Here is a 22,105-nt window from a genome sequence, read left to right as displayed (position 1 = left end):
GTGTGGCTGGGAGTGAGTGGGGAAAAGGTTAGTAATGCAGAGTGGCAGGAAATGATACTGGAAGGACAGATTGGACTTGGGTTCTGGATCATTTGGGTGATTTTGCTAACAGGTTTGGATGCTATTTTGTAGGCTGCAGAGGCCATGAAATATTTGAAGCATGTGAGTGAGAGAGCTGATCTGTGTTGTAGAGACGTAATGCTGGAGTTCTTTCTGAAGACCTTACCAAGAGAGTTCAATTTAGTGGTGGCAATGAGTTGCTGACAGAGCGGGAGAGAAGAGGGCAAGGAATAATAGCCCAACTTTGCAGAAATTAGGTTGTTAAGGGAAGACAAATAATGATGGGATCTCTTTTTAAAATCTTTCTTTCTTTTTTAAAAAAATTATGACAGTAATATGTGCTTAATAGAGAGAATTTGGAAAATGCAGCAAATTATGAAAAAGAAAATAAAGATAACAATATGGTACTGGAAGGGAAAGCAGAGTCAAGGGAAAGTGCTCTTCCAATGGTCAAGGTGAGGGGGGATCTTTTGGAAAAGATCAGAAGGATCTTCCCTTAGAGAGATCCCTTTGTTTGTTTGTTTGTTTGCAGATCCTAATTTTCTCCATCTAGAGGGGCCACAACCTTCTTGGTCTCAGGGCTCTTGCTTTTATTTTTTCCTGTGTCTGGAGTAGTTCCTCTTGCTTATTCCTCCTCTCCTCCTTTTACCTGGCTAATTTTTACTCCTTCAGGCAAATGGTAGTAATCATCATCATCATCATCATAATAACAATAATTGCAGAAACATATGTTGATCACTTGCCAGATGCTAGGCGCTTCCATTTGTTATCTAGGTTAATCCTTTCAAGATTTCTGTAAGGTGTGTATGGATCTCATTCTTCTTTTTTTTTAGATTTTTAAAATTTATTTTGAGAGAAAAAGTGCATTCGCGTGAAAGCAGGGGGAGGGGCAGAAGTAGAGGGAGAGAGAGAATCACAAGCAGACTCCCCACTGAGCATGGAGCCCCATAGAGGGCTCAGTCCCACAACACCGAGATTATGACCTGAGCCAAAATCTAGAGTCAGACCCCCAAACGACTGAGCCACCCAGGTGCCCCACGATGATCTCATTCTGTAGATGAAGATACTAAGACACTGCCACATTAAGTGCCTTCAGCAGGTATAAATATCACTACTTATCATTCCCTCAGGGAAGCCTTCTCTAACAGCTCACATCCCTGACCTAGTTGGGAACCCCTGTAATGTGTTCTCATAGCCTCTACGTTCTCCTGGAAGACTTGTATCATGCCAGAACTTATTTGCTAAACGTCGATCTTCCCTGTTAGATCGTAAGCCCCGTGGGGGCGTGTTCTATGTCTGTCTTGTTCCTGGCTGTACCCTCCAGGGCTTAGCTTTGTGTTCACACGGTACACAGTAGGGGTGTTCAGTTAACCAACCAATTGACCCTGAAGACTGCTGCTCTTGTGGTGAGTTAGTCTAAGCCTGTAATGCACCAACCTGGTAAAAGCACCCACATTCGAAGACAATCCTTTGTTAGCTGAGTTCCATGATAACCCTGGGGCCTTGAGATAATNCACTGCCTGAAATCTTCGGGGCAGGGGCTCATAGGTACCCTGAGAAGAAAGTGCAGTCTCTTTCATAGAACCGGGATGCCTTTGAGGAACTGGCCCATCGCACTGCCTCACCAGCTTCCCGACACATTGGCCATCCTTCACTTCCTCATGCTTCATGTCCGTCTGCCTCAGAACCGTCCAGGACATTCCCCCTCTTTGGCATGCTTTCCCCCATTCTTCATATGGTTAATCCCTCCTCAACCTATACTTCTCATTGTCACACTTACTTTCTGAGAGGGCTCCCCTCTTTCACCGATGTAATTTGGAGCCTCAACGTTGCCATTTTTCACAGTCTCCTGTCCTTTGTATGACATTTACCACAGTCTGCAACTGTATATTTATTTGTGTGTTTCTTTAGGATCCATCTCACAAATAGATTGTTAAGCCCCATGAAGACAAGGATTTGGATTTAGTCACAACTCTGCAGAGTGCTGGCCACAGTGCCTGGCACGTAGCAAGCACTCAATAACTCCGTGCCGAATTGGTAAATACGCATGTGAGATTGTAAGAGAAGGATACGTAATGGAGATGGTTTGCATGTGTCTTTGCTTCTTTGCTCTCTCTAGTTTGCTGTAAATATCCTACCTCTCCTGTGATTTCCTCAACAAAAAACATACTATTATTTGATTTGAGTAGCGACAGCGTGTTCGAGTTCTGAGCTGGGGTTTCTACACACGTGTGCATGAGATGCAGCTTCCCCCTCAGTAGAACTCATAAGATAAGCAGAGAGATAAATATTTACCTCTTTGGAAGGCAGCAGAGGGGACCCAAGGTACCCAAGGGCTTAAGTTTTGAGGAGAGCTGGACAGGGTAGTAGAAACTTTCATAAGGGAGGTGACATGGAAGCTCATTGGGTTTAGAAGCAGTCGAATTTTGCTAGATGAAGAAGGTTGGAAGGCTGCTCTTGGCAAAGAAACTGAAATGCGCTAAGGCAAAGGGCCATCAGGGTTCATGCGGAGGGAAGTTCTGTGTGGCTGGGAGTGAGTGGGGAAAAGGTTAGTAATGCAGAGTGGCAGGAAATGATACTGGAAGGACAGATTGGACTTGGGTTCTGGATCATTTGGGTGATTTTGCTAACAGGTTTGGATGCTATTTTGTAGGCTGCAGAGGCCATGAAATATTTGAAGCATGTGAGTGAGAGAGCTGATCTGTGTTGTAGAGACGTAATGCTGGAGTTCTCTCTGAAGACCTTACCAAGAGAGTTCAATTTAGTGGTGGCAATGAGTTGCTGACAGAGCGGGAGAGAAGAGGGCAAGGAATAATAGCCCAACTTTGCAGAAATTAGGTTGTTAAGGGAAGACAAATAATGATGGGATCTCTTTTTAAAATCTTTCTTTCTTTTTTAAAAAAATTATGACAGTAATATGTGCTTAATAGAGAGAATTTGGAAAATGCAGCAAATTATGAAAAAGAAAATAAAGATAACAATATGGTACTGGAAGGGAAAGCAGAGTCAAGGGAAAGTGCTCTTCCAATGGTCAAGGTGAGGGGGGATCTTTTGGAAAAGATCAGAAGGATCTTCCCTTAGAGAGATCCCTTTGTTTGTTTGTTTGTTTGCAGATCCTAATTTTCTCCATCTAGAGGGGCCACAACCTTCTTGGTCTCAGGGCTCTTGCTTTTATTTTTTCCTGTGTCTAGAGTAGTTCCTCTTGCTTATTCCTCCTCTCCTCCTTTTACCTGGCTAATTTTTACTCCTTCAGGCAAATGGTAGTAATCATCATCATCATCATCATCATAACAATAATTGCAGAAACATATGTTGATCACTTGCCAGATGCTAGGCGCTTCCATTTGTTATCTAGGTTAATCCTTTCAAGATTTCTGTAAGGTGTGTATGGATCTCATTCTTCTTTTTTTTTAGATTTTTAAAATTTATTTTGAGAGAAAAAGTGCATTCGCGTGAAAGCAGGGGGAGGGGCAGAAGTAGAGGGAGAGAGAGAATCACAAGCAGACTCCCCACTGAGCATGGAGCCCCATAGAGGGCTCAGTCCCACAACACCGAGATTATGACCTGAGCCAAAATCTAGAGTCAGACCCCCAAACGACTGAGCCACCCAGGTGCCCCACGATGATCTCATTCTGTAGATGAAGATACTAAGACACTGCCACATTAAGTGCCTTCAGCAGGTATAAATATCACTACTTATCATTCCCTCAGGGAAGCCTTCTCTAACAGCTCACATCCCTGACCTAGTTGGGAACCCCTGTAAAGTGTTCTCATAGCCCCTACGTTCTCCTGGAAGACTTGTATCATGCCAGAACTTATTTGCTAAACGTCGATCTTCCCTGTTAGATCGTAAGCCCCGTGGGGGCGTGTTCTATGTCTGTCTTGTTCCTGGCTGTACCCTCCAGGGCTTAGCTTTGTGTTCACACGGTACACAGTAGGGGTGTTCAGTTAACCAACCAATTGACCCTGAAGACTGCTGCTCTTGTGGTGAGTGTCTAAGCCTGTAATGCACCAACCTGGTAAAAGCACCCACATTCGAAGACAATCCTTTGTTAGCTGAGTTCCATGATAACCCTGGGGCCTTGAGATAATGAGGGTTTTGGGGTTTTCTGGGGCTTAAATGCCTCTAGATCAAACTGGGTATCTTCTTTGCCATCTCCTCTCAGTCCCCTTTATTCCGTGGTGCCATCTTGTAACTGATTTGATTTTCTAGGCCTTGAACTAGTCACATCCTCACACAAGTCTAGACAATAGGGACTCCAGGCCTGCAAAGGTTGATGTTCAAATTCTCTGAGCAGCTCATTTTAAGGATTCAAGTTTGCTTTTATTCAGGTTTTATCCGTCTGATTTTCATTGAACTTTTAAGGCTTTATAATTTGAAAGAAAAAAATAAGAGATCATAGAAGATGATTTTTCAAGGTAATGCTGCGTTAAAAGTTTGATTTTCCTATTTTATCTGATGGATTGGATTTAAGTAGATTTGAAAATTACCAATAAGTGAATTTTGTTAGTACAAAAAATATAAATTCTTAGTTTTTACATTTTAGTTTAAATGTTGGTTGCACTGTACATTTTAAAATAAATACAGGAGTCCCCCCTTATCAACGGTTTCACTTTCTGCACTGTCAGTTACCCATGATCCACCATGGTCTGGAAGCTGATGATCTTCTTTCTGACATATTGTCAGAAGGTCAGTAGTAGCCAGATGCTATGTCACAGTGCCTATGACATTCACCTCACTTCTTCTCATCACGTAGGCATCTTATCATCTCACGTCGTCGCAAGAAGGGTGAGTTCAGTGCAGTGAGATATCTTGAGAGAGAGAGAGAAACTGTATTCACACAACTTTTATTACAGTATATTGTATAATTGATCTATTTTATTATTAGTTATTATTATTTATCTCTTACTATGCCCGATTTAGAAATTAAACTTTTTATAGGTGTATTTTCGTTTGGTACTATCCTCAATTTCAGGCTTCCACTGGGGGTCTTGGAAGTATTCCCTGTGGATAATACTGTATATTTTTGGATTAGTTTTGGACCTGTTGCTTATTTATTCTACTTATTGAGAGAGAAGAACATGTAGGCACTGGAAGATGAGCGCTCATTTCAATAGATTTATCTCAGGTATTCTGAGCACAACGACGAACATCCAAAGAGCAAGCATTTAAATTAATTTTGACATAAACAAATACATTTCAGGATCCTCACTGTTTCTTTAAAGTTAATATGAGGTGTCAAGAAAAGAAACACACTATGATCTTTTTTTTTTCTAGTTTAGACGTTAAGTGAATGTTTTGTTTTTTGATTGTTTTTGCTTTAGTTTTTCCCTTGAAAGTTCGTCATGGTAAGTACGTAAGGCAGTTAAGGCAGGTCAGCATGAGTTTCAAAATATTGGCTTGGGAGCTACTTCAGTCTTTATCTTTGTCTTCCTGTTTATTTATAGACTGGAAAAGGAAGACAGCCTTTCCTGCTTTTGCAGTTTCCTAATGATGATATCTCAGTTTGTGGTGAATAAATCCAAAGGAAGAAGGCATTCTTTATACATCTGCAGAAGAAACCACCACTCTTCAAAGCTGGGGGTCAGGGTTGTTAGGTTCAAGCGGTTAAGTGATTTTCACCATCTCACTTTGTTTAAAAATTAAGGCAAGTCTTTCAAAAATTTCCTGGCCTTATAATGTATATTATAAAAAGAATATCAGATTAAACAGTATTATAAAAGGATATAAAGATAATTGTTGTGAGCCATAGTAAAACTAACTCTTTTGGCATTTCATGGCTGGTCCTGATACTTTTGTTACCTTTGGCATGAAATTAAAGTTAGGAGAGTCTATTATCTGATTACCCCTATTTATGACAGTATTTTGCATTCATTCAATCAACACTTTCTGAGAGTGCTGGGTGCTAAGAATTCATAGATGAGTAAGACCTAGCCTGTGCTTTTGGAGAGCCCGTAGTCTAGGGGAAATTGAGATGACTTAGTCTTCTCCGTGGTCATCAAGGGCATCATCCAGTCCAGTGTAAGAACCCCTGTTGTCTCTCTTGACCCCCAGTGCTCAGAGGAGCCATGTTCCAGTCTGTCTTGATTTTGGGGTCTTCAGAATTTCAGCAAGTTAGTTAGGAATATTAGCGTGAGCAAGACTCCTTCATTAATCTGTTTATTCGTAAGTATAAGCTGCCATTTGTGGCCGAAATGTCCTGTGCCACATACTAACAATACAAAGGTGAAAGCCCATTGATGTCTTCAAGGTGCTTACAGTTCAGTTGGGGAAAAAAACAAGTCAGCACATATGATTTCCCCAACCAGAGCAGTAAGTGCAATGAGATCGGTAACCATAGACTTTCCTGAACGACGTAGTAGAGTCATCCACAGACAGGGCTATGAATCGGGCAGCCCTGTTTCAGTTTCCTCAGGCAGCTGCATTTCCCAGCTTCTTTTGCAGTGAGGGTGGAGCCCTGTGACTGGGTTGTGGTGAGTGGAATGTGGGCAGAGTGATGTAAACCACATTTTGGGACCGGATAGAAGATCCTTTAGTCTCCTTCTTCCCTTTCTAAGATGCCCTTGGAGGTCAGATATAGAAGATGGCAGCATTATCAGTAGAAGGAGCCTGGTTCCCTGAAACCTTGTGTGCGGTTCCCTCATCCACCTGTAAACACTGACCCTCCAGACAGTATTGGATTGTAATATAAATGAGAAATCAACTTTCATTATGTTAAGTCCTTAGATTCGAGCTTATTTTTTATAGCAGTTAATTGTACTGATTAACGTGTTCTCTCTCCTCTCTGAGACTGTCTGCCCCTAGTAAGCATTAGTTATGTGAAGAAGGTGGAGGAAGAGCGTTCCAGGTGGCTAACAACATAGGGGAGGGAGAAAGCTTGGAGCTTTCAGGAAACCGAAGTTTGGTGTGGCCAGGTGTAGAGGGAGTGGAGGGCAGTATTTAAGTGATGGGACTGGAGAGTAAAGTCAAGGGCAGATCATGGAAAGCTTTGTGGGCCAAGCTAAGGGAAAACCACCCAGACCTGAAAGGAAAACAGTATAAGGGATAAAGTGTGTAATGTTCAAACAGTAAAGATTAGGAGCTAACCCAGATCTGGTAAATGGTTTAATACTAGAAACAATTTCTCATAATTGAGGTAATTCTTAGTAATGGACATGCTTTTAGGGGTTTTCCCACATATATGGTCTTCAAATTTTGTGATCATAGACCATGGTGTTAACATGGACATGGACATTGATGGAACATGAAAAAGCTGAAGGAGTTGAGAATGTTCCACTTGAAGAAGAGGGAACTTGGAAAAACCGTAATCATTATCTTCAAGTATGGATAGCAGGTGGAAGAGGAATATACTTGACTGAATGGTCCCAAAGTGCTAGTTAAACAATAGTAGAAGGGTAGAGAGACAGATTTGGGTTCAGCATAAGGAAAAACTTTGTTATAATTGCCTGAATAGCAATTGTTCAGTCCTAGAGAAAATGGCAATGGGTTTTAAGAACAAGAGGGGTTGAAATAGACTGGCACCACAACTCAGCGATACTGTGATGGACGTGGTTCAGGTATTGGATGAGGCGGGGATTAGAAAACTTTTGATGTTTTCGCTAATAATAGTCTCAGATTCTTTGATAGTTACCTGAAATTTAAACTTTTATGAAGGCTAACTTTACTTATATTCACCCTGTTTTCAAAGTCAAGAAAGCGAATAAGGTTAAAAAACTTCCAGAGAGAAATCATGCCTGCACAAAAATGTCTTTACCCAGAGCTAACCATTTGGCACTTACTACGTACTTTTTGTTGGGGCTGATGAATAGGCATTTTTGTCTGGTTAGTATGGCTCAATGACCTTGCAATGATATCACTGAATGGTATCTCCAGCAGTGTTAGTCTCCAACAAGAAGACAGTAGGGTGAATGAAAAGGCAGATACTATCTTCCTCTGAGATATTGGGGGAAGAAACTTTCTCTTAACTCCCTTATTTATCAACACCAGATAGCCCAACTATTCCTCTAAACTGTCAGAATTTCCCTCATCGCTGCCTCCGAACTGATGGATGGGGATTGATTGTCTTGCTTACCGGTGTGCACTGTAGCAAAACACAACTTTATTTAAAATACCATTAAGATGCAAACACATTATGGCTGCTCTGAAGGCTTTCTCTTACAACATGAATTATTTAAATAGCTTCTTAATAATTGCATTGATTTCCACAGTTAAAAGCAGATCAGATTATGGAACCTGCTCAATACCACTTAAATGTTTATAGACATTCAAGTTGACAAAGACCTTTTAGTCACTGATAATTCCTTGCACTAGATTGGAATGTTGGAGATTTAGCATTACCAGTAGTGCTCTGATTATTTTTAATAAATCAGGAACACTGTAACAGCAGCCATTTAAGGTCTTCATTCTTATTCCATTTTGTTCCCAGAGTCATTGCCTGAAAATCTAGTTATGCTAAAAATCTGACCAAAAACTTTTTCATTTATATTGATCAGAAGCTTTTATGTTTCTTTTGCAAAGATCAATATAGTAAACGTGTCCTAACCTGCGTGTATTGATGCATATATTTAAAAAATCTATGAATATTTATAGTGATAAAATCCAATAAGTTTTCAGTTTCTTGGATGCTTTTAGTACCCTAGGAAAGAGGGGCAAGTTTACTAGGATGCAAAGAAATTATAGGTGAAGCAAAAATGAGATCTTTTGTTCTCTTTGATTCTCTCCTTATTTGGAAGTCTCTGGGAAGAGTGATTTCCATAGTCTCTTAGTCTGCTGAGGTTGCCATAACAAAATTCCATAAACAGGGTGGCTTAAAAACCGAAAAATTTATTTTCTCACAGTTTTTGAAGGCTGTTAGTGTGAGGTCAGGGTGCCAGCATGGTCAGGTTCTAAAGAGAGCTTTTTTCCTGGCTTGCAGATGCCTGTCTTCTGGCTGTGTGCTCACACGGTCTATCCTTGGTGCATGCGCTTGGAGAGAATTTGCCAGCCGTACTGGATTAGGACCCCACCCTTATAACCTCATTTAACTTTAATTTCCTCCTAAAAGCCTTATCTCCAAATATTGTTACATTGGAACTTGGGGCTTCAACATAATGAATTTTGGGGAGATACGATACAATCCACAGCACATATGAATGGGTTCTGGAGTGAGGCTGCTTGAGTTTGAATGTGACCTGGGGCAAGTTACTTAGCGTCTCTGTTTCTTGATTTTGTAGAAACTTAGAATTAAGATAGTAATTATTTCATGGCTTTATCATGTTGAATAAATGAGTTAAGACATGCAAAGTACTTAATGTATGGCATCTAGTAAGTGTTCAGTAAATGTCAGTTATTACTAAATATCTGATTAGATATTTGTACCTTTAGCTAGGACTTTTGTGATTTTATATATGCGATACTCAAGTACTTCATCTTTATGGATATCAATGATTACTGGCTTTGGGAATACACAGCATGCCTTTAAAATATTCCCCCTTGGGGGCGCCTGGGTGGCTCAGTCGTTAAGCGTCTGCCTTCGGCTCAGGGCGTGATCCCAGGATTCTGGGATTGAGCCCTATGTCAGGCTCCATGCTCTTCTGCGAGCCTGCTTCTTCCTCTCCCACTCCCCCTGCTTGTGTTGCCTCTCTCTCTGGCTGTCTCTCTCTCTGTCAAATAAATAAATAAAATCTTTAGAAAAAAAATATTCCCCCTGAATCTTGATAGATGCTCGAATATAGGAGAATAGAATATATTTTACTTTACAGAGTTCTTATAAAGAAGTCTTTCCCGTTGGTGTTGATCTGGTCTCCCTACTCCTCCCCATTCTGCCCAGTACTACAGAATGTCTGCTCTCCAAAAAGACTTAGGACCTTCTACTGTTTACCACTTAAAGGTTTCAGGATGACAGTTGCATGCATTCTCCCAAAAAGCAAGGGCAGAGTAACTTTCCTAGCAACAGAAAGAGGAATTCTCTACATTTCCCGTTATTTTACTTAGCCCTGCCACACACATGTGTGTACATACACACATGCTTTCCTTCTTGTACAATTAAAAATAAAACTCATGGTTGTATAACTTATTGCTGTGGAAATCAAGGTACTGCATCCATTTTAGAAATTCAGTAGTCTTTCAATTCTACTTTCAGGGAGTTTGGGGTCAAAGATGTCCTTATTTAGTTAGTGTCTTGGAAAACTAAATAGAAAACAGTGGACAACTTACCAGTAGCTCTACAGGTAAGGTACAGTTGACCAATTCGTTGGCCAAAATTCTATTTCCTATGTTAAATTGAACAATGAATAGAATTTCAATTAATTAAAAAGGTGGAGAAAGTATACTTAACTGATTCTCAAATAATTATTTTTTCAAGATTTCTAGCACATACTATCAGATGGTCTCCATTCCTTTGTGGCTCTTTCTAAGTCTAAAGGAGGAGCTGTATTTTCTATAAACATCAATCAAGGTTGTTTCCCTTTGGCAGGCAGGGTTTCAAAGGGGTGGTGTGGGGCACAGGAAGAGGAGAAAGAGCAAGCTAGAAAATGCCATGAATTCTTTTAGCTGTCTTCATAGCATACAGTTTTTTCCTGCCTTCTGAATTCATGTTGTATGAGTTGGGCCCGTTGCTTACCTCCCTATCCCATTTTGAGTACGTGAACAAATCATGGATATTTTAAACTTATAAACATTTCATTTTAAACAGTTGTACCTATGAGTGAGATTATAAGACTTTCACTAAAATTAGAAACCTAAGAGTATATCTGAGCGCCTGTTAAAAAAAAAATAAAATGAAATATTTATGTACTGCAGTGTCTAGCTGGTGTAGGATGTGTAATTTAAGTGATCTATCCCTGTAATACTTCTCAGTGTTGGGATTGCCAATTCTACTAGAACGTTGAATGCAATAGAAAATAAAATCAGCATGGTATGGGTATGTACAACTTGCATGTAAAGTAAAGTGTACATAAATTATATTTAAATGTACTGGGATACAACTATTTATTGAGAAATAGTATTGAATAGTGTTAAGTAAATAAATATATGCATGCATACATACATATATACATAATAGTATAATATTCTTATTATAGAAAGAAAATGAACATTAACACTATCTCCATATAAAAAATTGGTGTTGGGACACCTGGGTGGCTCAGTCAGTTAAGTGTCCACTCAGGTCATGATCACAAGGTTGTGAGATTGAGCCCCATGTCCAGGCTCCATGCTCAGTGTGGAGTTTGCTTGAGATTCTGTCTTTCCATCTCCTCTGCCTTTTCTTCTGCTTGCTCACTCTCTAAATAAATAAATAAAACCTTTCAAAAAAAATTTTTTAAATTAAAAATTGTTTTCAATGGAATCATAGACCCAAGTGTAAACTCCGAACCATAAATCTTCTAGAAGACAAAAGAGGTTGTCTTTGTGATCTCATAGTAGGCAAAGATTTCTAGGACACTGCACAAAAACACAAATCATAAACTAGAAAAAAATTGATAAGTTGGATGTCATCTATATTAAAGATTTCTGCTCACCAAAAGATAGCTTTAAGAAAAGGAATGGACAGCTACCAACTGGGCAATATTCACAGCACGTTTTCACATGACAAAGGACTTGAATCCAGAATGCATAAAGAATTACAAATGTACAAGAAAAAGACAGCCCAACTAAGACTTGAGCAGATACTGCACAAAAGAAGATCTATGAATGGCCAGTAACCTCATAAAAGGTGCTCAACATCATTAGATGTCAGGAAAATGCAAATCATAGCCACAACGAGATGTCATTTCACATCCACTGGAATAGCTAAAATAAGAAAGACTGCCAATGCTGAATATTGGGGAGGATGTGGAGTACCTGGAATTCTCAGTCATTGCTGGGAGTAGAAAATGGTCTAATCCCATTGAAGAACTGTTCCACAATTTCTTATAAAGATAAGCATATATCTGCCATATGACCAAGCAGTTTGACTCATAGGTATTCACCAATGAGAAATAAAAATATAGGCCCACAAAAAAGCTTGCATAAGAATGTCTATAGCAGTCTTATTCATAAAGCCCCAAACTGGAAATAATCCAAATGTCCATTAACAGGAGAATGAATAAGCGAATTTCTTTATAATGGAGTATTACTCAGCAGTAAAAAAGAATAAAGTACTAATTCGAGCAACATCGATGAATCTCAAATACATGCTGAGTGAAAGAAGCCTGTTGCAAAAAAAAAGGGCTTTATTCTATTATTTCATTTACATGAACTCCAAATACAGGCAAAACTATATGGTGATGTCAGGTAGTGGTTGGAGAGGGAGAGTGACAGGACTGGGGTATGATGTAACTCTCTTAGGGACAGACATGGTCCGTCTTGTTTTGAGTGGTGGTTACACCACTGCATGCAATTGTCAACATTCATGGACTAAACATTTAAGATCTGTGTATTTTATTCTATGTTAATTATATCTCAATTTAAAAAAAGAAGAAGAATCTGTCTTCTTCCACCAAAGTGATTGCAGACTGATGAATAATCCAAGATGGGAGCCTAGAGAATGTGAGAAAATGTTATATGTGCGATTTCTTGGAAAAAGAAGAAATTGCCTGCCTCCAATGTGCATATGTATGTCTATGCTATGAGAACCCTTCAAAAGAATCTTGGAGAGGAGGACCTGGAGCCAACAACCTACTAAGGAAATGCAAATGGAAGGCGCTGCTGTTATACCAGCAGATCTAGGGACATCACTGAATAAGCTATTTTAGAACAAACAGATTTTGGTGGGGGTTGGTGGGGCGCAGGAGGGGGCTTTGCCAGCAGAAAGGATGGCAACTTCCTTGCTTCACCGGGGGGAGAATGTGGTACATGGGGATCCTTCTGAAGATACCTCTGGTATTCCTTGGCTTGAGAGTTGACTGAGCAAAAGATCAGTTAGTCAGTGTATTTCGAAGGCGGAGCTGGGGTAGAAGCATCCAGAAGTCGGGGACGCTGGGTTGGTTTTTGGTATCAGAATTATACCTTGAACCCAGTTTCTTAAGGCCAGAAATGTGGGGTTCCGCTTCAGACATGAGGCTGGATCCATATGGTCAGCCTTCCTGATGGAGAAGGAGAATTCCTTTATGTTCCCAGTTACCGGAAAGCATTGATCCTCCAAAGATTGCCTTTCATGTGCATAAACAATGGACTTTATATAACTCGATTCCCCTGCGGAGTTCCATATAATGATCTCAAAGAGTATTCTTGACTTCTGAATGCTTTCAATGCTGAGAAGCAAAAAGGACTTGATAGAAAGTCGGAGAGGGCATCGACATCAAAGTAGCTTATTCACTTCCTGCAATGGTAAGAACAGCAGGACCCTGAGGCATTTCTTACTTCTTACCCAGGTCCTGTCAAAAATCTCAGCCAATCACATCGGTGAAAGTGGTATGAATAGGGTAGTTTCCCTGCATTTTTGGAGTCAGCGTCTTGAAAACTCTGTCAGAGAAATGTACTTGTGTGTCCATAATCCCTTAAATGGGGAAGTATCTAATAGGGCTTGGTTTGGAACTTGGTTTTGGTTTGGAACTTGATTTTAGAAAAACCATGAAGTATCACTTGCATCCGTTAATAATCAGTGCCTCTCATTTTTTCCCCCTGAATGATAGCGGTGTATATTGCATGTGATATGGACTGCTCCTTTGTACCTGGAGCCCTCACAATTTGAACATTTCCTGTGTTATAAGATGCAAAAATGTCGTAAGACACTGTCCACAAAACTGTTGGGAGTTTGACCCAGAGGAAGCATCATATGCATGGGATGCCTTTGTTCATATGGTCATAGACATTTCAAAATTCATTTGTCAGCCACAAAATTGGTCATATTTCAACATCTGTTACTCTGGCACATACTGATGGGAAGATGAAGATTCTGTGCAGTGACTACTGGATTGGAGCGTCGGCATTTCTGACAGAACCGGCAATTTTTCTTTCTTTTTTTTTTTTTTAAAGATTTTTTAATTTATTTGACAGAGACACAGCCAGTGAGAGAGGGAACACAAGCAGGGGGAGTGGGAGAGGAAGAAGCAGGCTCCCAGCAGAGCATGGAGCCTGATGTGGGGCTCGGTCCCAGGACCCCGGGATCACTCCCTGAGCCGAAGGCAGACGCTTAACGACTGAGCCATCCAGGCGCTCCAGAACTGGCAATTTTTCAAATTGAATGAGGCATTACGTATGCTTTGCTTTAAGGATTATGTATCACTTTATTATGGATTATATACCATTCTTGCTAATTATGCTAAGCTTGGAGAGACTGCAAGAGAAATGAGATCAGTCAATGCTTTGTATCTCTGCCTTCCCGGAATGCCTTTAGAGGAGCTCAGGTGGGAGCCACAAACATAACACAAAAAACTAAGGAGGTGGCTGTGGTGAAGCTAAATCATTGTCACGAAGAATAATCCTAAAAGTCTGGGATGATGGCCTTCAGGATAGTAGTTGCCGATTTGTTATTCTATTTTTATGTAAGTTTTTCTCCCTTCAGTGTTCTTTCAGGGTTCAGTCTAAGTGAATAGGGACTCTCAAGCAGGTTTCACCTTGGCGAGTATTCCTATTAGCATTTTAGACTTCTCCAACTATGTTTTTTCCATATCATTCATACTTATTTTGTCTATTAAAAATATTTTCCCAGCATCATTTCATTGTAGGGAAACGTAGTCTCCTCCTCCAAAGGCAAACAAGATTAATGTGTAAATTTGGCACTTATCTACTTACATCTTTTAATGATTTTAAAGNTCATTTCATTGTAGGGAAACGTAGTCTCCTCCTCCAAAGGCAAACAAGATTAATGTGTAAATTTGGCACTTATCTACTTACATCTTTTAATGATTCTAATCCCATCATTGAATTAAATATTCATGGTAAGAAAAGAAAAGACAAGAAATAGAGTGGGGGAAGGGGTGAGATTCTAGGATGTACTCCAGAGACAGACAGCCTGGCTGCTTGATTTCAGTTAATCTGGCTTTTTTTTTTTGTTCATCACCCTTCACATTTCAGTTTAAAGGCCTTAGCTGAGGATTCTTTCACTAAATACATTGTTTCTGAACAGTATAAATATANCAGAGACAGACAGCCTGGCTGCTTGATTTCAGTTAATCTGGCTTTTTTTTTTTGTTCATCACCCTTCACATTTCAGTTTAAAGGCCTTAGCTGAGGATTCTTTCGCTAAATACATTGTTTCTGAACAGTATAAATATATGCACTACAGTTGTCCAAGAACCCATTATTACTGTTAGCTCCTTTTTAATTTTACTTTCTTTTTACTTAGTGGTGGCAGTAACACCCTCATAGATACACTATATTGAAGCGTGGGTGAAAGCGGACAACCAAAATTTCCAAGTTATTTCTTTTATTTGGAATAAAAAGTAGAAGTACAAGTTTGGTACTGAAGTATGGAGTAGATAACAAATCAACGCAAAACTTTAGAGCTTAAAACATTAAGAATTAATTCTTTCGGGGTGCCTGGGTGGCTCAGTTGTTAAGTGTCTGCCGGCTCAGGGCATGATCCCAGGGTCCTGGGATCAAGCCCCACGTCAGGCTCCCTGCTCTGCTGGGAGCCTGCTTCTTCCTCTCCCACTCCCCCTGCTTGTGTTCCCTCTCTTGCTGGCTGTCTCTCTCTCTGTCAAATAAATAAAATCTTAAAAAAAAAATTATTCTTTCTCATGATTCCGCAGCACAGAAATTTGGACAGGGTCAGGGTTGGCCATTCTACATGTCATCATCTAGGGTGGGGCACTGGGCTGTACTCAGGTAGGTTCACTCACTCAGCTGCATTCAGCTGGTGGCCTGGATGAGCTGGAAAGTTGTGAATGTTTCACTTTGAATAGCTAGTGTCTCTTGCTTTGCACTTATCCTTTCTCTCTCCATTTTGGTAGCTTGGCCTTTTCTCACAGGACAGTAGTCTCAAGATAGTTTGACTTTTTTTTTTTCTTTTTAGAGAGAGATAGCACGTGAGTGTGCACACATGCATGCACACACTCACGAGCAGGGGTGGGGGAGAGGGAGAGAGAATATTAAGCAGGCTCCATGCTCAGCAGAACCCAGCACAGGGCTCGATCTCACGACCCTGAGATCATGACCTGAGCTGAAATCAAGAGTTGGACACTTAACCAACTGAATCACCCAAGCGTCCCAGTAGGTGGAGTTCTTAATGGTAGCTGGCTTCCAAGAGGAAAAGTGGAAGCTGCCAGGTACAGCATCGCTGACACCATACTTTATTGGTCAGAGCAAGTTACATGCCAGTCCAGATTCAAGATGAAGTGAGATAGATTCCACCCCTTGATGGGTGTAGTGGTAGGTGACTTCAGGAAAGGAAAGAATTGGTGTTGGCTGTTTTCAGAATACTCTGTACTCCTACCTCAGAAAATGTTTGTGAGACTTAAATGGATGAAAGCATTTCAGGCCATATGTAAGATATGATAGTAAAAGAAGTGTTGAGATTCCAAAAAAAGTGAGGAAGAACTCATATTTTATATATATATATATACACACACACACATACATATACCCCCCCCAAGACACTCATGTCTCCTTAGAATATTTCTAGTATCGTATCTATTTAAGGCATAGGGATAGTTTAAAATAACCCTAATTATTTCCAGGAAGAGTTAGCAAGAACTTCTGTTTCCAGCTCTGTTTGGTTTTGCTGGTTATGTCGAAGGTTTCGGTCAGGGTGAGCTGCCCTCGCCAAAATACCAGTCCCCTTTAAATAGCTAATTCCCTGGAAAACCTGGGTAACATGGCAGAACAGTGACCGCAGGACCCAGGATTGAGCTTGTCTTTTCTGCCCTGATTCTATCATTTCTGGCCTTCCTTGACAATACTTTTACTTATTTGTGGGCAAAGATCTTTTTTGTGACTGAATTAATAAAGATTCTGAGAGATCATCAGTTAATCATCAGATAAAAATAATTCTAGACTCCTGCTGGCCATAAGTAATTGCCACATTTATCTGATGAGTTTGCTTCTTCGTTTTTCAGGGATTTAGTAAATTATAGCCTGTGCTGTCTAATAGGGAGGCCCCTAGCTATGTGTAATGTTTTAAATTTAATTAAAATACAAAATTCAGTTTCTCAGTGAACTCTAGCCATACTGCAAGTGCTCACTAGCCACATAGGGCTGGTGGCCACCATATTGGACAGTGAACAGGTAGAATGTTTTTATCTTAGAAAATTTTAATGGATAGCACTATTTTAGACTTGTCTAAGTCATGTGTTGCTGGTTTTTTCCCTCCTGCTATCTCCTTCAAAGGCTCTTTCTTTCATGCTTGTTTTGGGTAAGCAATGGGGAAAAAGAGATCAAACTTATGTCCAATATGTCTGGCTTTCAGTAGTGTTGATGAAATGGTTGATAACCGGGTAGACTAAAACTATTGACTAGAGTAAGGTTTTTGAAGTACCTTTGAACTTAATTTACGTCTTTTGCCTGAAGCAGTTGCTGTGGAGGTGGCTATGTATGGTTTCTAAGTGGACTAGACTCATGTGTTAGCCAAACACTTCTCATGGGCTAGTGACAGCAGTTTTCTTATTGAATATTGTTTCATACTTCTAAACACTTCCCTCTACTACAAACTCTTCTACTAGGTGAAAATGGGGCACTATGCTCATATCGAAGACACTTGAAGTAGGACGTGCCCTTTTCTCAGTTTAAACAAAATTTCTGATCCAAGATATGTTTGGATCTTGGTATATGCCAATTAAAATATTGACTTAAACAGAGGGGTCATAAAAACGTGAGATTAAAATGATTAGGAGCTGAGTCCTTATCACCCAACCCAAAGTAAACAAGGATTGCACAATTCTGTGCTTAAGAAACACAGCTCGGTTGCACAGGCATGCTCCTGGAAATATTCCAAACTGCTTTTAAATTATAGTGCTTCATGTTGAGAGATTGATATTGAAATATACTGGGAATTAAAATTCAGTTATGATGAATAGTTGCTAAAAAGGCTTTGAGATAGCGCCGCAGAGATGTGGTGTAAAAAAGAACAGTCTTCAAAGCCAAGCCACATTTCTTCAGATTCAGAACCAGAAAAATGTGTGAAGCAGTGTAGTTTGCCAGACAGGTCTTCCATAATGGAAGCCTGCTTTTTACGTAACATTGACATAATCTATGTAAAACCAGGAAACAAATTATGCCTTGACGTCACTTAATATTTGCTACATGGACCAGATTTTAGTCGTAAAACTAAAAATGAAGTTTTGTTGCTGAAAACTTGAATTCCGTGAACAGAGTTGTTTGAAGCATATTTCCATTTTTTAAAATCAAAACCGGTGAGAATAGGTGCCCACCCAGGAGATCCAGCCAGTTAGCCAGGAGCCTCGAACCTCAGAAGGGAAGAATAGCTCATAGCTTCTCCCATTAGATTTCCTACACGATGTGGATTGCTTGAGGATTGAGCGATGAGGGTGATGTCCCGAGTCTAAATCTGCTTTTTTCTAGGTAGTTGGGCAGGCTACTTAGCGTATCTGTCCAGAATTGCAAGCCATTAAATGCAATGCCAGTCATCAGTGTTTCCCAATAACTGTAATGACACATCAAGAAGGCACAAAGATTCCCCTGCAGTGTGGCGGGAGGGCCTAACTTCTCCCAGAGCCCTCGCTCTTTCTTAGACGCACTGCCATTTAGGCTACCTGCGTGTCCTGCATGCTGTCTCCACACCCCGAACATTTTACCTCCCTGAGACCTGGATTTAGCTAAGGAGTTTTCTTGGTCAGGATTGGTTTGCAGATCCTAACCTGAATCCCTCCACAGATGCCACAACGTCATTGTTGCCCGGGGGTTAAATCAGTCTTTGCACATAGGTCTGCTGGGATACCATTAAAGAGACATTTCTTTGAGTTAATCATGGCAGTGTTCTATGAAACCACCATTTTATTTATTCCTTAGGGTTTAGAAGGCATTTGAGACACCCAGGTGGCAAGGAACAGTGAAGAACAGAAAAGTGTTTGTGGACAGGACACACACTTGTGAATTTTACTCTTTCTAGTGGGCCAGAAAAATGTGTGCAAATCTTAACCATTCTCCCAGGTCCTTTCCAGACCTTTCCCACAGAGCTTTCCATAGTCACCATTTGGAGCCAGTCTCCTTGTCTCTGTTCTCCCGCTGTCATTTAGATCTCTATCATATTACTGATCAGGTTCTGCTTTGCCAGTTGGCCAGCTGTGCATGTCTCTGTCTTCTGGAAACAGTCAGGTTCTTCTTTGTACCTTTAGAAACACTTATGCTATAACCATATAATATGTAAGTTTATACATAGACATGTATATGTTTTTAGTCCCTTAAATATAATGGACTCATATTCAGTAAACAGGATTGAGTACCGGCTCTACATTTGTATGTGACACTGGTGAAAAAAGCAATGAACAAAACAGATATGACTCCTTCTCCAAAAGAGCTTTCATCAGAGCATGGATGTTAAATAATACTAAAATTGCAACTTGAAAAGGAGATGTACACTGTGCTCGGTGTCACATTATGTAACAGAAGGGCCCCGCCACTTCTGGGGGATAGAGGGGAAGATTTTCCGGTAGGAGTGGTGAAACCGAGAGGTGGAGGGTCAGTAGGAGCCAACCAAGCAGTAGAAGAGAAGGATTCCATGCAGAGGGAACAACACGTGTGAAGTGTATGTTGCTGGGTAGGTTGCCGTGCAGTTCCCAAGAGCTGAAAGACCAGAATACCTGGAACTAAGTGGGTGAGGAAGAGAATGCTACAGATGGTGCTGGAGGAGTAGATAGGCATCAGATCCTACAGGGATTTGTGGACCGTGTGAAGGATTTGCTACTTTAGTGTAAGATCAAGAAATTGCCACTGCAAAGGTATAAAGTAGAAGATGCTTAATCCACGTTTATTCAGTTAAATCCTAACAGCCTCCAGCTTCCAGCTTCTGTAATTTACATTGTTACAGAATGCTACACTCATTGTTCTCATATGCACTGACTGTTGGGGGAAAAGAGGAAGGGGCATGACTGAAACAGGTACTTGGAACCTCTTTACCGGGAGATAATGAGATGCCTCTTTGGAAATGAAACTGAGTAGTAGGTTGAAGGACTACCAGTCTGGACCCAAGGCTTTCAGAATTGGAATTTTATTCTGTCTTAGACATGGACCACTCAGTTTATTCTGAAAATACAAAACAGAACAACAACAACAACAACAACAACAACAAAAACAAAAAACAAAACCCTGATTTCTAGCAATCATCTTCCTCTCAATTTATTCGTGGACTTTTGCCTAGGTGAATTCCGAAACCATTCCCCCTGCCACACACATCCCCCTCCACCCCAACACTTAGCCATCAAAGGGCAAATTCCATTTTTCTCTTGCTGGAGCTGTGGGTCCATAACAGTCATATAAGCAGTCTCCCTGGTAAGTCTGGAGGAGAAAAAAGAAGGGGTGGAGGGATGAAAATGAAAAGGACCTGTGCTTGGTGTCCAATGATTATTCCGTTGAACTGGAACTCAAGCAGAGAGAAGAGTTGTAAAATTTGTAAATGCAGTGAGAACAAGGAAGGCAAAAATTCCTAAAGGGTCTTTTCAGATTTAAAAATCCAGTATATAATAAATATTGCTTGGAGATGTCAGTGATTTGTGCATAGTATTTTAAATGATTAATGTTTCTTAAACATGGAACCAAAGTAGAAGTGTGCATAAGGAGACACAGGTCCAGAAAGGTTATTTCTGCTTTTTGAATCCTTAGGACTAGTAGAACTACATACATTGTTTAGGTTAATCAGTTCTGGTCTGTATCTTTGGGGTAAACACCCAGTAGTGCAATGGCTGGGTCATAGGGTAGTTCAATTTTTAACTTTTTAAAGGACCTCCACACTGTTTTCCAGAGTGGCTGTACCAACTTGCATTCCTACCAACAATGTAGGAGGGATCCCCTTTCTCCACATCCTCTCCAACAATTGTTGTTTCTTGCCTTGTCTATTTTTGCCATTCTAACTGGCGTAAGGTGGTATCTCAGTCCATCACAATTTTCTTGACGAAAGCTTGATACGGTAAAAGATTCCATACTCAATGAATAAGCAATGAGAATGGAACTCTTGACCTATACTACTTCTGGAGAAGAACATTTCAAAGTTTTTTTTAATACAAATGTGCTGTGCGTAATAATCATCAAATATATCCATAGTAGTTATTCTAGTTGAAGGGAAAAATATATCTCCTAAAAACCTAATTCCTGATTTAGTCTTATTGTTTAGTGAAAAAGAAATGTACTACAATCCTACTTTTTATTGTTTCAGAAGTTAAATTCACTCTAGATGTTTATTGATACAAAGGGAATTTTGAACTCCCTCTAGTGGCAGAAGATTTCATTCTTTTCCCAAAGAGCTTGCTTGAAATTGTAAGATGGCTGACCTATATAACGGAACGCAGTTTCAGAAATGAGTGGCTCTTACTGAGGTGTATGCTTTCTCCTGTGTGAGATGATAGGATTTCTTCCTCCTTTATGAGAAATGTTCACTCTCCTAAGAAACTTTGGTCATATTTTATGAAAAATATTGAAAGGAGACTTCTTAACTTTTTAAAGTTGTAAAAACTGTTAACTGCTCTCATCAATCAAAGTCTTAAGTAAAAATTACTATATTTTGACAACTAAAATATCCTGATCCCTGATTAAAAAGTAAATTGAATTTTTAATTTTTGTCTGAAGAATATTTTTTTGAACAGATACATGTACTTAATTGCAAAATTCTTTAGAAGGAGAGCAGTAGATAACTATTGAAATGTGAAGCTTGGAAAGCGCTGATAGCCAAATTAAAAAAAAAAAAAGGTGCCAAAACCTTATGTTTTCCTCTTAAAAAAAGTTCATGTTTTGATTTTCATAGCTGCTTGGGAAACAATATTCATCATAGCTATCACCATCACTGTACAAAAAGGAAGCACGTCAAAGGGTGGGAATAGAAAAATAGCTACTATGGACTTTGTACATCAAATTTTCCTCTCCCCACCCACCACCAAAGAGAGTTAATAATACTCATTAACTTTGTTACCTGTCTGTTTACAGGCAGATTTATTCTAATTTCTTTTTGAAAAGGACATTTTCTGTAATGCTGTCAGC

The 22,105-nt window shown here is 40.0% G+C and overlaps 1 protein-coding gene across 9 annotated transcripts in view; it reads left to right on the top strand.

The window, feature by feature from the left end:
* RBMS1 (RNA binding motif single stranded interacting protein 1) overlaps positions 1-22,105 on the top strand; it is a 221,131-nt gene that overhangs the window by 50,693 nt on the left and 148,333 nt on the right. For 5 of the 9 annotated variants that reach the window (XM_034654610.1, XM_019809688.2, XM_034654612.1 and 2 more), the window contains exon 1: positions 4,691-4,849. The exons of the other annotated variants lie outside the window; for them this stretch is intronic. In XM_034654610.1, coding sequence (XP_034510501.1) covers positions 4,706-4,849 — 144 coding nt within the window. In that variant the 5' untranslated portion in view covers positions 4,691-4,705. Of the gene's footprint in view, positions 1-4,690; positions 4,850-22,105 lie in introns of those variants that run through there. 9 annotated transcript variants of the gene reach the window in all.

Source organism: Ailuropoda melanoleuca, chromosome 2 (assembly GCF_002007445.2).
Source record: "Ailuropoda melanoleuca isolate Jingjing chromosome 2, ASM200744v2, whole genome shotgun sequence".
Classification (NCBI taxonomy): Eukaryota; Metazoa; Chordata; class Mammalia; order Carnivora; family Ursidae; genus Ailuropoda; species Ailuropoda melanoleuca.
This window is presented reverse-complemented; position numbering and strand designations above follow the sequence as displayed.